Genomic DNA, 12,464 nt, shown 5'->3' with positions numbered 1-12,464 from the left:
TCATTCTTTCTCAGTCAGGTGTCTTGCATCCTGCAAAGTCACCTTGGCCAGAAGTCTATGGGGTGGTGCCATGACTCTTAAATCAAGGACACCCTGACAAGGGCTTCAGAGCCCTAAAGGATAGTTTTCACACAGGTTTAGGAATGCCTCAGGAAACCGAAACAGGTTTTTTTCCCAAACAAGTTTTCTAGCATTTTTAGTGTGCCTTAAAAAACTGGAGATGGTTTGTTTTCATGAAGAACATCCTCTTTAAAAGCAGACTTTACTCACCTCTGTTTTCTTTTCCCTGTGCAGCTGCAGACCTTTGCAAACAAAACAACGGTGGGTGTCACAAGGCAGCTGAATGCACTCAGCTCCAGGTGAAGGTCTTCTGTAGCTGCCAGAAAGGATACAAGGGAGATGGCTTCACATGTCTTCCAATAAATCCTTGCGCCGATGGGTTCAATGGAGGCTGCCATGAGCATGCCATTTGCACTGTCATAGGACCTGTAAGTTGAATGATTTCAGTCACCAGCAGGGAAGTCCGAGGCATTCCTTCCTGGTGCCAGCAGAAGTCTCTTCTCTGGCTGGATCACACTCCATAGCTTGCAAAGTCTCTGTTTTCCAAAACAACCTTTACATAGCTTCAGCCTACTTTCCACATCAGTTTGGTATCCTTTCAGCTGAGGGGTGAGAAACAGTTTGGTATCTTTGCTCTAGGGAAAGGGGTACTACAGCAGATGGGATATTCTGCATGTGTAATTTTTCTGTCGCCTTCTTAGCTCTCCCTAACTGGATATCCCTATTTGCAATAGGAGCTTGTTGGATTAAAACTAAATATATTTTGGTAGCTAAACCTAGGGACAGCTGGGAGAATAGTGTAACTTGTTGGTTGGCCGGACTGAGCTTAAAAAGCTCTGCAGCCACAAATTCCTTGGCCCGCACGATCAATGTTGTTGAGGAAAACTTGTGCCGGTGACTTGATCCAGCATTCATCCTGGTGCTTTCGCGATCACCTGTCTGTTCCATGTCGGTGGCTTGCCTGGTGTGTATTCCAGGAGCTATCTAGAAAAGCCTTCCCGCTAATCCATTCCAGCTGTCAACCATCACAATCCCTGGATGTCACCAACCCATGTGGTTTATAGTTCTAAATTTATTACTATCAGTAGGCTGCTGAATTCCTTTCATGCTTCCATGCCCAGTCATTTAAATACTATTTTGACAGGTTTGCCATCCATTTTTGTTAATTACGTGCCATATAATTCTCCAATGCGTGTTATTAGCTTTGTGGATGGAATTATGCTCTGGTATTAATTCAGCAAATCACCCAAGTGCATGTGTAAATGTTTTGCTTAGGAGAATAAATGCCAGTGTCAGAGTTTGTGGCCTGTTGAATCACAGTTGTTAGCAGCAACTTTCCTGTTTGTCCATTGCTGGCTATATCAAGTGAAATTTTTCCAACGGTTCAGAATGTTGCTTGAAATACCACTTTTATGTCAGCTAAGTACTTGGCTTGGCTTTTATTCTCTTTCTGACCAGGACAAACGCAAGTGTGAATGTAAAAATAACTACATTGGTGATGGGCTGAACTGCTCAGTGATGCAGCTTCCTCTCGACCGCTGCTTGCAAGACAACGGGCAGTGCCACCCCGACGCTGACTGCGCCGATCTCCACTTCCAAGGTGAGGGTGGCACACCGTGCACTCCACAGGACAGGGACGTGCTCGTCCCTTTGCCACTACACTGAAGCCAATGGCCAGAATCCTTGTGTCTGTAAGCTCTTGCAGTCCTCTACCTACGTGCCCTTGAAAAAATGAGAAGAATAAAGTTAGAACGTGTGCTTACATTCTTTGCGATACCAGATTTATGAAGCAACAGATGAGGGTATTCCAGGTAGGAATGTTACCCCTAAGGGATCAATCTGTCCTAACTGCATTTCACAAAATTCACAGGTATTTGTATGGCACAGTTGACTCCACATCCAGACATGGAAACCCCTTCAGGAAGAGCTGGTTCTTCTCTCTCTTTGCAGATACCACGGTTGGGGTTTTCCACTTACGGTCCCCTCAAGGGCAGTACAAAATGACTTATGAGAAGGCAAAGGAGGCCTGTGCCAATGAGTCAGCCACCGTCGCTACGTATAACCAGCTGCTGTACGCGCAGAAGGTGAGGTAGCCTCGCTACGGGAGGAGACCCCTGGAGCGGACCTAGCCACAGCGTAAATGGGGATGGAGGAGCAAGGGGGCTGCTCTGTGCTAATAAGCTTCATTTTCCCTCCTTTCCTTCCCCCATGTCCCAGGGTATGTTTGGCTGGGAGCAGGTTTTGGACTGTTTATTGGTTTCATGCCTGCTCATACAGCACTGAAACCAGTCGACAATTTCTTGTTTCCGGTGATACTGGGGTGAGATGGTAGAGTCAGACTTACAGAGTGTTTTCATGGGGTTTTCAATATTAGCACTTTTTAAAGAAATGTACACTTCAGAAGTATGCCTAGACTTATGTTTTTTTAATGTAAAGTTCCAGGAATCTTTTCCCCAAATGCTGTTAGCAGACCCATTTCCGTATTCTTTTCCTTGACTGTGTTATAGACAACGCACGGCTGACATCAGTGAGATGAGCATCACACCTTGGGTTTGTAAAACTTGGTTTAGAAGAGTGGGTCAGACTAACTGTGTCTTTCTGGCTCCTTCCCATCTGTGGAAGGAAGGAAGATGCTCACTGTTTAGAGGCACCTTTACCAAAATGTGAGGCAGGACCACAGCCAGCATGTAAACCTCCTTCTGCTGCCTGAGAACATTCAGATTGGAGCCGGAGCTGCATGTTCCCTGTGCCCTGTACTCTAAATATTTCCCTTGAAGCAGAAAAGTCAGCAGTGGGGCTGGCTCCAGCGCTCCTGGGGACTTATATTCTACTTTGAGCTGGTTTGTCAGCCCTTCCCATGCTGACAAAAGGTGGGCTGGCACACAATGGGATTGCACATCCCCTTTGGCTTTCACACCCACCTCTGATCCTGTCTGGCTTTGGGCTCAGGGAAGCTTTTCCCAAGAAAAGCTCCTTTGGTCCATACGGCAAGCCACTGACTTTCAGAGGGGCTCCTGCCTCCACAGCCCCTTGACACCAAGCTCAGCACAGGGCAAGCTGCCGGATGAACAGATGGACAGAGACCCCCTCAGACCCTCAGAAAGAGCCCTGGCAGGTTGGGTGCTGCCTAGGCACCCTGGGGGGATTTTTCATTTCATCCACAGCACCCCAGCCCCACCACCCAGCTCTTCCCTCTGTGTTTTTTCCCTTATGGTTGTGCTGGCTGCAGGCAAGGTATCACCTGTGTGCTGCCGGCTGGCTAGATGGAGAAAGAGTGGGCTATCCGACTGCCTTCTCCTCCCCAAACTGCGGCGCTGGGTACGTTGGCATCGTGGACTATGGGAAAAGAGTCAACCTGAGTGAAACCTGGGATGTATTCTGCTACAGGGAAAAAGGTAAGAGGGTCCTTTGCTCCATCCCTCTGCGCAAAGGGGAGCAGCAGCCTGGATTTCTGTTCCTTTGGTCAGCCACGGTCTGCTAGATAACACTCCAAGAGACTCTGCCTCTTTTTACCTTTAGAAAAAAAAAAATCTGTTGCCTGCGAGTTGTTTTTCAGGCACAGGGCAGCCTAAAGCCTTCTTGAAAAGGGCATTTGCCCACGCAGCTATCCCTGTTTGTACCTTCCAGAGGTGAACTGCACCTGCAAACCAGGCTACGTGGGGGACGGCTTCTCCTGCAGCGGGAACTTGCTGCAAGTGCTGATGTCCTTCCCAACGCTGACAAACTTCTTGTCGGTACGGCCCACAGCTCGCGTGCTCCTCAGTTGGGTGAGCGGAGCGAACAGGCTCTGCCACCGGGTTCTGTCTCAGTGTTTGCTTTACTAGCAGGTAAAAACACCACACCAGCAAAGCAAGGTAGAGTGGTCTAAATCTGCACTGTCAAAATCAGAACTTTTTCACTATTTTTTTCAATTGCTTGCTCTAAAGAGGTTTTGGGTTTTTAAAAATTCATTTGGAAATGGAACGCCACTGCAGTTTTAGCTTAAAGATTCTGTGCACAACTGCTCCTGGCTTTCTAAGCATCACAAGGAACATGGTGCTTTTTTTGTCATTTTATTGAATTGCTGCTTGGGAAAAAGGCAAAGCATTAAAAGGGTCCCTTTCTTGCCATTACTCAGAAAGGCATTATATGTGTAAGGAGCCTTACAGACAACAAGGTCCCAACTCCTGCAAGTCAGTTTAAGATTTGCTCACCAAATCAGCAGCTAAAACTGGGTTTTGAACACAAACTTCTTCTGTATTATCACTCCAGAGTTGCTTTGTGACTGTTAATAGAAAGCTTCTTCGTCATCACTTATAGAGTCTCATCTTTTCAGCTCCCCTCACAGGAGCACACAATTGCTCTTTAGTAAAGCTGGATTTTCTTTCTGCCTAGGACATCATGGCTTACTCCAACAGCTCTAGGAAGGGGAGAGAGTTCCTGCGGTACCTTACGGATCTGTCAGTGCGAGCCACTCTCTTTGCTCCAAACGACAGCGGGTTAAGGGAAAATGAGGTCAGGGTTTATAAATTTGTTCCTTCCTCTTTTTAATAACACTTTTTAAACATCCATTAGAGGTTTGTGTATCCTGGTGAAATTTAGGTTTAAAAAAAAAATAGTCTTAGTATGACATGACTTTGTGTAACCCCACATAGTTTAAATTGTGCTTCTGAAAGAAGTGAGTTCCGTTTCTTTTCCGTAGTTAGGAGTGTAAGGTTATTGAGTGTTCAAGTCACTATAGAGACTTTTTCATCAGGGATTTTAGTTATCCAGTTATAAAGGAGTCTGCCTGAGATGAAGTCTATTCTGGCTTATTAACATCAAGCACAGTTATTTGAAGAAAGCAGTGCATACCTTTGGTATTTCCCACAAATAACATTAAAGGCATCTGTTCCTAGCTTCATTTCTACGCTTATCCCTTTTTTCCTTCCTTCAATCAATCATCGTCTCAAACAATTCACATGGGTTTATGCCTTGGCTTGCATCTTCAGGCTGTTCGGAAAATCTCTGAGGCTCAACACTTCAGGTCATCGTACAAAAGAGTAAAATCTTTTGTCCTGTCAGAATCAAGGTGCTGCCTGCTGCAGGCAGCCATCAGGGGCCAGCGGGGACAGAAGATCCCACTGTTCGCTTCCAGATTTCCCAGTAGCTTCTACCCCATATTGCACTTGCTGCAGCATTAATAGCAAAGAGGGAAAAAGGTCACAGGCACTTAGCCTACTGGTAAATCCAGAGAATTAATAAGATCAGTTAACATTCCTTGTATTTTGCTCTCATTTGCAGACACTTTCCGGGCGAGACATCGAGTATCATTTATCTAATGCCAGCATGATGTTTTATGAGGACTTGACAAATGGAACCACTCTTCTAACTCGTCTAGGGCAAAAACTCCTCATTACAAACACCAGGGGCCAAGAACATCAAGCCCCCACCCTTGAACAGGTACCTTTTTAATAAATCTCCCATCTTCATGCTTTTTCCTCCCTTATGCTACACCCTGTAATCAACTGATCCAGAGAGGAATTTGGTAAGGTTATAGTGGGCAGCAATGAGAGGCTGACTTCAGAAGGCTCTTTGGCACCCAGAGCCTGCAGACAGCAGCTGGCAAACTGCAAATTTACGAGTTTGCAAATGGCCAAGCTCTGACCCACAAAACTTGAAGGAAGTTGTTCAGGTGGCCTGCAGGAACGGCAGGATGGGGATACAGGCTTGATTCAACCCTTCTCTCAGCGTGGCAGGATTATGGGAGATGGCAGTGCGATAGGAGGAGAGAGGAGAGCAGCAGCTTATCATTAAAGAAAGGTGTTGGTGTTTGTAAAGTTTCTTGGTAACTTTCTGGGAGAGGCAGGAGATGCCAGCATAGACTTGCTCAGAGCAAAAGCAGACAAAACAGTGGTTTGCATTTTTTATTACTATTTCAGGGGGGGTTTAATTCAAAAAATTGAATATCCTTTTGCAAATGGAAAGTATCCTTTGAAAACACACCCAACTTCTCATTTTTTTATTCAGAATATACTCACTGCCCAAGCATTTCAAATGACCTCTGTGACAGCAACCCCTCGAGACCAAGGTTGGGACTTTGCTGTGGGTGATGCTGTATAGCTGAAAATTAAAATAAGAACCCCAGTGTCTATGGGCTTGCAGTTAAAATGTGCTCTAGAGAATGGTGCTGGTCCCAAGGAATGTTGAGTGCCCAACATGCCAGCTGTGGGGGGAATTTTAACAGACACCAACAAGAAGGAAACAGGTGCTGCAGGACAAGGTGCACAAGTGACTCATCTGTTGCTTTTGGTCCCTTCCTCTTCCCCCTTTTATGAGAAATTCCTTTGGCATAAGAATTACCATTTATATTTTTAAAACCACCCTATAATGCAAACCCAGTAATTGCATTTAAAAAGTATACCCTTGTGAGAGATCGGGTGCACCAGCACAAGGCCTACCTGTATCACTCATTAGCATGCCAGGAGCTCTTTCGGATCACTTTGATCTGATATTTGAGTTAGAAGACATTCTCCTTAAAAAAAAAAAAAATCCTCCCTTCTTCAAAAGCTGCCAAGGGGAGGCTCTGAACCCATTAACACAAATCTTGCTCCTGCCCTTCAAAGCTGGTTGGAAATTTGTGGCTTTTCTTCCTCCCTGGAGGACCTGAGGAAGCCCTCGGTTCTCCCAGCTGCAATAAAACTCAGTGGGGTACCAGGGTGGGAAGGAAAGGTGGCAGCTGCTTTCCACACATCTCCTGGCAGCCAAGCACCCACTTGTCCCAGCACATCAGGTCGGAGCCCACAAGCTTTCCCCAGGACCCTGGCAGGGTAGCACAGGGATGAGGGAGAGGGAGGAAGACATGAGGTGACTCCAGCATCACTCCACAGTGCCACCACAGCTGCTCCCTGGACACAGAAAGTCACCATATGCTCCAGCAGTAGCACACTACCTCATGCTGGGGGCAAGAGTGGGTAGCAACTTCTTGTTCTGCTCACAGAGGAGAAACCATTTTGCTAGGATGCAATTTAAAGCAGAGTTTGCAATAGTGTAGATGCCCATGAACCCATGCTCCCAAAACACAGACACAGGCTGGAGAGACTCAGGACCAGCCCAAAGCAGTCAAGCACTCCCATTATCAGCAGAGTTTAGAGAAGTGGTGGGGTGGCAATGACTGACCCCGTCCCTCTCCCTTCCTGATAAGTTGCCAAATGAGCCCACCTTCCAGCTCACAGCTGCGAAGCCACCAAATAAACTGCGGGCAGCTGCTCCCCATCAGTGCTGACCCAGGTCTCTCAAGCCAGCAAACTCAGTGCAAGTGGCATCCTTGGCACAGAAAGCAGCTGTAAGGGAGACAGGCTGCAGGACACTCAGGAGGAACAGCACTCCTAGGCAGAGCTTGGCAATGGCACAAACATCACAAAAACCTTTATTAAAATACATACTTTTTTTAAAAAAAAGGGGGACAAAGAAATGCCTGAAGGCAACATGCAGGTAATGATGATGGCTACTTCATACACAGGAGAGCAATGACCAGCCTAGGGCCAGCCCAGGCTGATGTCCAGGGAGACAGTGGTGTAAGCCGCCATGTGATTTTTTTCTCTGCGTGTCAGTAACTGAGGTGGGGACATAGTCTCAAGGTTTATTTCAGTTCCAAAGGGAGGAGGGTCAAAGCTCAGCTCTCATTGCTCTTTTTGTGGTAGAGCGAGATCAGATATGTGGACAGAAGTGCTATCGTTGAGTGGGATATAATCGCTTCCAACGGGATAGTCCACGTCATTTCAGAGCCTTTAAAGGCTCCACCAGCACCTGTGAGTACACAGTGATTTTTATTTTTTGGGTGGTGGGAGGTGGCTATGGCTTATATCATCCCAAACTCATTGTTGACATTCATCTTTCCCAGTTTCCATCCCTTATATGCAGTTTTGGTTTAAAAGGTTACTTTGAAAGAGAATTAAAAGTCGAGAACAAGGTGCCAGTGAAGCTTATTCAAAATGTTTCTGTCTGAATAAGTTCTTCCCACATTTATTTCATATAAATAAAATAAAAGCTCCATTTTATAATGAAGCTCATTTTTGTAATGGAGGTTTTACAAAGCTCCGTTTCAGTTCTTCCAAAAAGATCTTTCAAACTTCTAATGAAAACTTTTTTACTCTTGGCTTTGCAGTCATTTCTATCCAAAACAACAAGATGTTTTGAAAATAGCTATTTTTTGCCTGCATGAATCCCTGCAATGGTCCCAGTTACCCAATTATCTCTCCCATTGGAAAGACCAAACCAAACTGTGCATGGCAAAATAGCCCAGCTCAGAAAGGGTTGCCATCCTTTCCGTGAAGGCGAGTTAGCAGCTGCGCTGCTTCAGGCTGGAATCAAAAGGGTACAGGGTCCAGAAGCAGGGAGCCAGGAACATTTTTCCGTTTATTTCCCACCATCAAAGTTTACTGCTTTGAATGAAAGGAAGGAAAACACATTTTGCACCTGCAGTGCAACTGGGATGTTTCACAGAAGTGACCCCCGCTGCCCCTGGAAGAGGTGCGCAGTGAGCACCTTTTTTTCCACTACAAAATGTTTTCCTTAACGAAGGAAGTGTTCAGATGTGCAGCATTAGTGGTCCCCAGCTGTGTTCCATGCAGGGTACTCCATGACAGCCCAACATAGGCTCAAGCTGACCTTACAAGAAGACCCACCACGTATTTAATCTGAAGAACTTCCCTTACGTTGGGGTAACTCATTCTGATCCTTCTCTCTGTGCACTGGAGGGGCCTCACTCACATTTACAGCTCATCCACGCCAGCTTTGATTTCAGAAGTGGCTAACTGGCTCCCTCCTTGGTCCACAAGATTAATCCTATTTCTCACCTCCATTTTGTTCTGACCAACCCTTTCTCCTTTACAAATCAGCTTTTTTGTTCCTAGACGCTCAGTAATACACCTGTACAATCTTGGTTCACAAAAATCCCTTGCAGCCTACTATTAAGACAACAATGTGATTATTTTTGCCAGGGTAAGTTTAATAATTCATTTTCTAGGCAGGATGTCACAGAGCTAAGGCATCACATGGAAAAGAAGAGTAACAGCGTATGAATCTTCTACCCATTTCCAGACCCCTCTTCACCTCCCAGATTGCCAGCAAAGAGCACAGTGTTTTGGGGAGATTGCAGCCTGAGCGGCTGCATGCCCTGGGATCCCTCAAACTTATCATCACCCCAAAACTGCTGGTTACCTTCACAATACCAGTCTATCAGGCCCCAGAGCTGCAGAAAGCAAACCAAAGTCAGAGTCTGGAGGCATTTCTCCCATTTAGATTAAATCCAGATCACACGTGAATTTCTTTCAGTCCTTCACACACATTTTTATTAAAATATTTACAAAATATTATATACAGTTACTTGGATTGGCACTTTACCTGCTTCACCAAGGAATGATTTTGGGTTAAAGGCATTGCATGTTTTGGGCAAAAGAACCTCCAGAAGGCAGGTGCTGGGCCACTGGCGGACCCCAGCCCCGCACACCCTCTGCCCAGGCCAGCAGTCCCTCTGGCCAGTGATGAGATGGGCCTCATCTCGGGTGCGGTCTGGTTGGAGCCCTGGTAAGCAGGGCTCAGAGGATGGTACTGCTGCCAATAGCTGGCAATAACCAATGCCTCCCCAGTGCACAAAGCAGCGGGAAATAAGCTTGAACCCATGCAGAGCCTTCTAGGGTTTGTGGCACAGGTTTCCAAAGCTGCTTAAGGGAATTTGGTACCCATTTCTCCTCCTCAGGCCAGTGAGGTTTCAAATTCATCATAGCCTCTATTGCAACTTTGAAAAACTTGACCAGAAAACATCACTTAGGCACACTAAGTGATAAGTTTTAGCATCAAGAACATAAGACAAAGCTGAACGAGAGGCAATGTCCAGCACCCCCAAAAAATCTAGCTTGTCATTACTATCAAAAGGCCATATTTAACTGTCTCTAGGGAGCATGTACCAGGAAACTCGAGCACAAAAGCCGTTCAGGCCTAGGGCATATCTCAAAGGGACACTGCGTGTGCTCGGATGCTGGAAGATGACCAGTGCCACTCGTAGCTCACTCACCCTCTCTCTTGCTTGCAGGCTCCTCTCCATGCTGGGACAGGGACAGGAATATTCTTTGGTATCTGCCTGGTTGCCGGAATTGTGGCTTTTATTGGATATTCTTATCTCAGGTTCAGGAAGAAAAATACAGGCTTCCAGCACTTCAAGGTAGGCAGCAGACAGGAATGTGAAGCGGGGGGGCAGCACTTCCCCAGACCCACTGCACCTCCCAAACTCACAGCCTCCAGTTTCTCCTCACATTTTATTAAGCTAGAAACATTCCCAATTGCTTCCCACTTGAACTGTTCAGACCGAGACATGGAGAAAGCAGGGAAAGCTCATACACTTGTCTTGGGCACGAGCTTACATTTGCCTGCTGCTCCCCCAGAGCTCTCCCTCCAGGGTGCTCAGTGGGCTCCTGCTCTCTCACACACTTCCAACACCATGGACTGGTCAAAAGCTTATTTAACTATACAGCACCAGTGCAGAAGCCTTTGCCTCACCAGAAAGCTCACCCTTTGGGAAGCAGGTAATTACAACCACAAAGGGCACCTGTTCTCTTCCTCCTCCTCCATGGCATTGCTATTAATTTTGCTGCTCTGGTGGTTGAAACATTTGAAAGGAAAAAGACCAGATTCAAGAGACAAGCAAATTGAAATGACTGCAGGATTAAAAAAATGCGAATTTTTATACTCCTACACTCTTATGCTTGCTTTCTCTTAATTAACTTTGCTAGCCTCGTGTAGCATCACAATGATGCAAAACCAGCCAGCAACAGCCAAGCTACTCAGAGACAAGGGATGACAAATGTTATAAATTACACAAGAATCAATCCAAAGGAAAGTCCACCTAGAAGTAACTAGAAATCCCTGCCTTTTCTAGCCCATGCATGTAATGTGAATCACCTTCTAGAAACAAAAAACAGGAGCCATGAGCAAGGGGAAAACACTTGTATTTTTATATAGTTGCAATGAGAGTGCTCAGGACCAACCAGGCACCTTTTACCCCAGGCAGAATGTCAGGGCAAGCACCTCCTCTCCCAATCTTTGCTGAAGTTTAAAAATAATAAGGGAGAGAAAAAAGAAGATACCAGTGTTAAGTGACCTCAGATAATACAATCCACAACACAGTTCATGCCCAGAGACACCGATTTAGATGATAAAGCCAGTTCAGTCACAATACTGCACCAGATGGGAGCAAAGCTTAAGTGCCTCACTTAATGCACTGGAGGAGGAGGACGGATTTTAAGCAGGTTTGTGTGATTTTGTGTAGTCAAAAGATGACACTGACGTAACATCACTGGACAAGACACAGCCTTCAAATATCACCAACCCCTCATATGAAACTTCTTCTGCACTGACTCCACCAGAACCTACTTATGATCTTTTCTCAGTAAGTGTTCATTTTGATTTGAGATTGAGACACAACTGTAAGAGGGCATGACTTTATGAAAGGAAAATGTTGAGTTGGAAAAAAAGAAAAATTAATTCAGGAAAACACCATTAAAGTTCCTGGCTTTCCTGTCTCACCACTGCTACAAACTGGGTAGTCTCACTTGCAGCAAACTGAGGCTGTGGTCTACAGCTGTACCTCAAGTCTGCCTTCAAAGACAGCTGAATTAAATTGGACTTCAAATGCTACTGGATGCCAGTGACATATCTATACGAACTTAAAAAGCCTTCCAATTTTTTCTTCCCTTCTGTTGCTGCAAACACAGCTGAGTGCCATGCTAGCACTGCAAAGAATCTGAAACACAACAGGAATGGGAATGGGAATCACGGGAAAGAAAGATTAAGTAAAGCCAGAGTATCTGAATAGCTTCAATGGTCTCATTTAGCAAGATCCTCATGTACATGCAGAGTCTAAAAATCTAAATAAACATTTTTGCACCCAGTAAAAAGACTTGTTTGGTGCAAAAATGTCAGGTGCAAGCTCTGCCATCTGTATGGACGAGTTTGCCAAAAAGTGATTTTCATTTCTTAACGCAACGTTCAAGTCTGATTTTCTTTTTTTTATGTTTTATAGGATTCAGATGACCAGCAGCTTGTGATGAGTGGTCCTCATGATCAGAATTAGACTGAATTTGGCATTAGCCAATTATAAAACACACTTCTATTCACACTTACTGTGAAAAAAATGGCACCTACACATTTCAGGGAATAAAATCTCATTACCAATTAAAAACCAAAAGAGCACGGTTTTGTTTAAGATGCAGTCTATAGAGTTCACAGAATTATGAATATCAGAAGTGTTGGCTATATCTGAGCAATACCAACGATGACTGCCAAACACAAAATTGAGCCTCAACTAACCTACCCAGAAGCAAACATACACCTCTCCATGAAAAGTAGACGACTTTCACTAGCCTATTTAACTGCATTTATTCTTCTTC

The 12,464-nt window shown here is 45.3% G+C and overlaps 1 protein-coding gene across 1 annotated transcript in view; it reads left to right on the top strand.

Annotated features, from left to right (window-relative positions):
* Positions 1-12,148, top strand: part of STAB2 (stabilin 2) — an 81,633-nt gene extending 69,485 nt beyond the window's left edge. Inside the window, 11 exon segments of the mRNA XM_009694659.1 lie at positions 295-488; positions 1,519-1,660; positions 2,011-2,144; positions 3,290-3,455; positions 3,688-3,794; positions 4,435-4,554; positions 5,323-5,463; positions 7,722-7,829; positions 10,112-10,240; positions 11,345-11,464; positions 12,098-12,148. Of these exon segments, the coding sequence (XP_009692961.1) occupies positions 295-488; positions 1,519-1,660; positions 2,011-2,144; positions 3,290-3,455; positions 3,688-3,794; positions 4,435-4,554; positions 5,323-5,463; positions 7,722-7,829; positions 10,112-10,240; positions 11,345-11,464; positions 12,098-12,148 (1,412 nt within the window).
* Positions 12,149-12,464: the final 316 nt, after the last annotated feature.

Source organism: Cariama cristata, unplaced genomic scaffold (genome assembly GCF_000690535.1).
Source record: "Cariama cristata isolate BGI_N322 unplaced genomic scaffold, ASM69053v1 scaffold12702, whole genome shotgun sequence".
NCBI classification, from domain to species: domain Eukaryota; kingdom Metazoa; phylum Chordata; class Aves; order Cariamiformes; family Cariamidae; genus Cariama; species Cariama cristata.
This window is presented reverse-complemented; position numbering and strand designations above follow the sequence as displayed.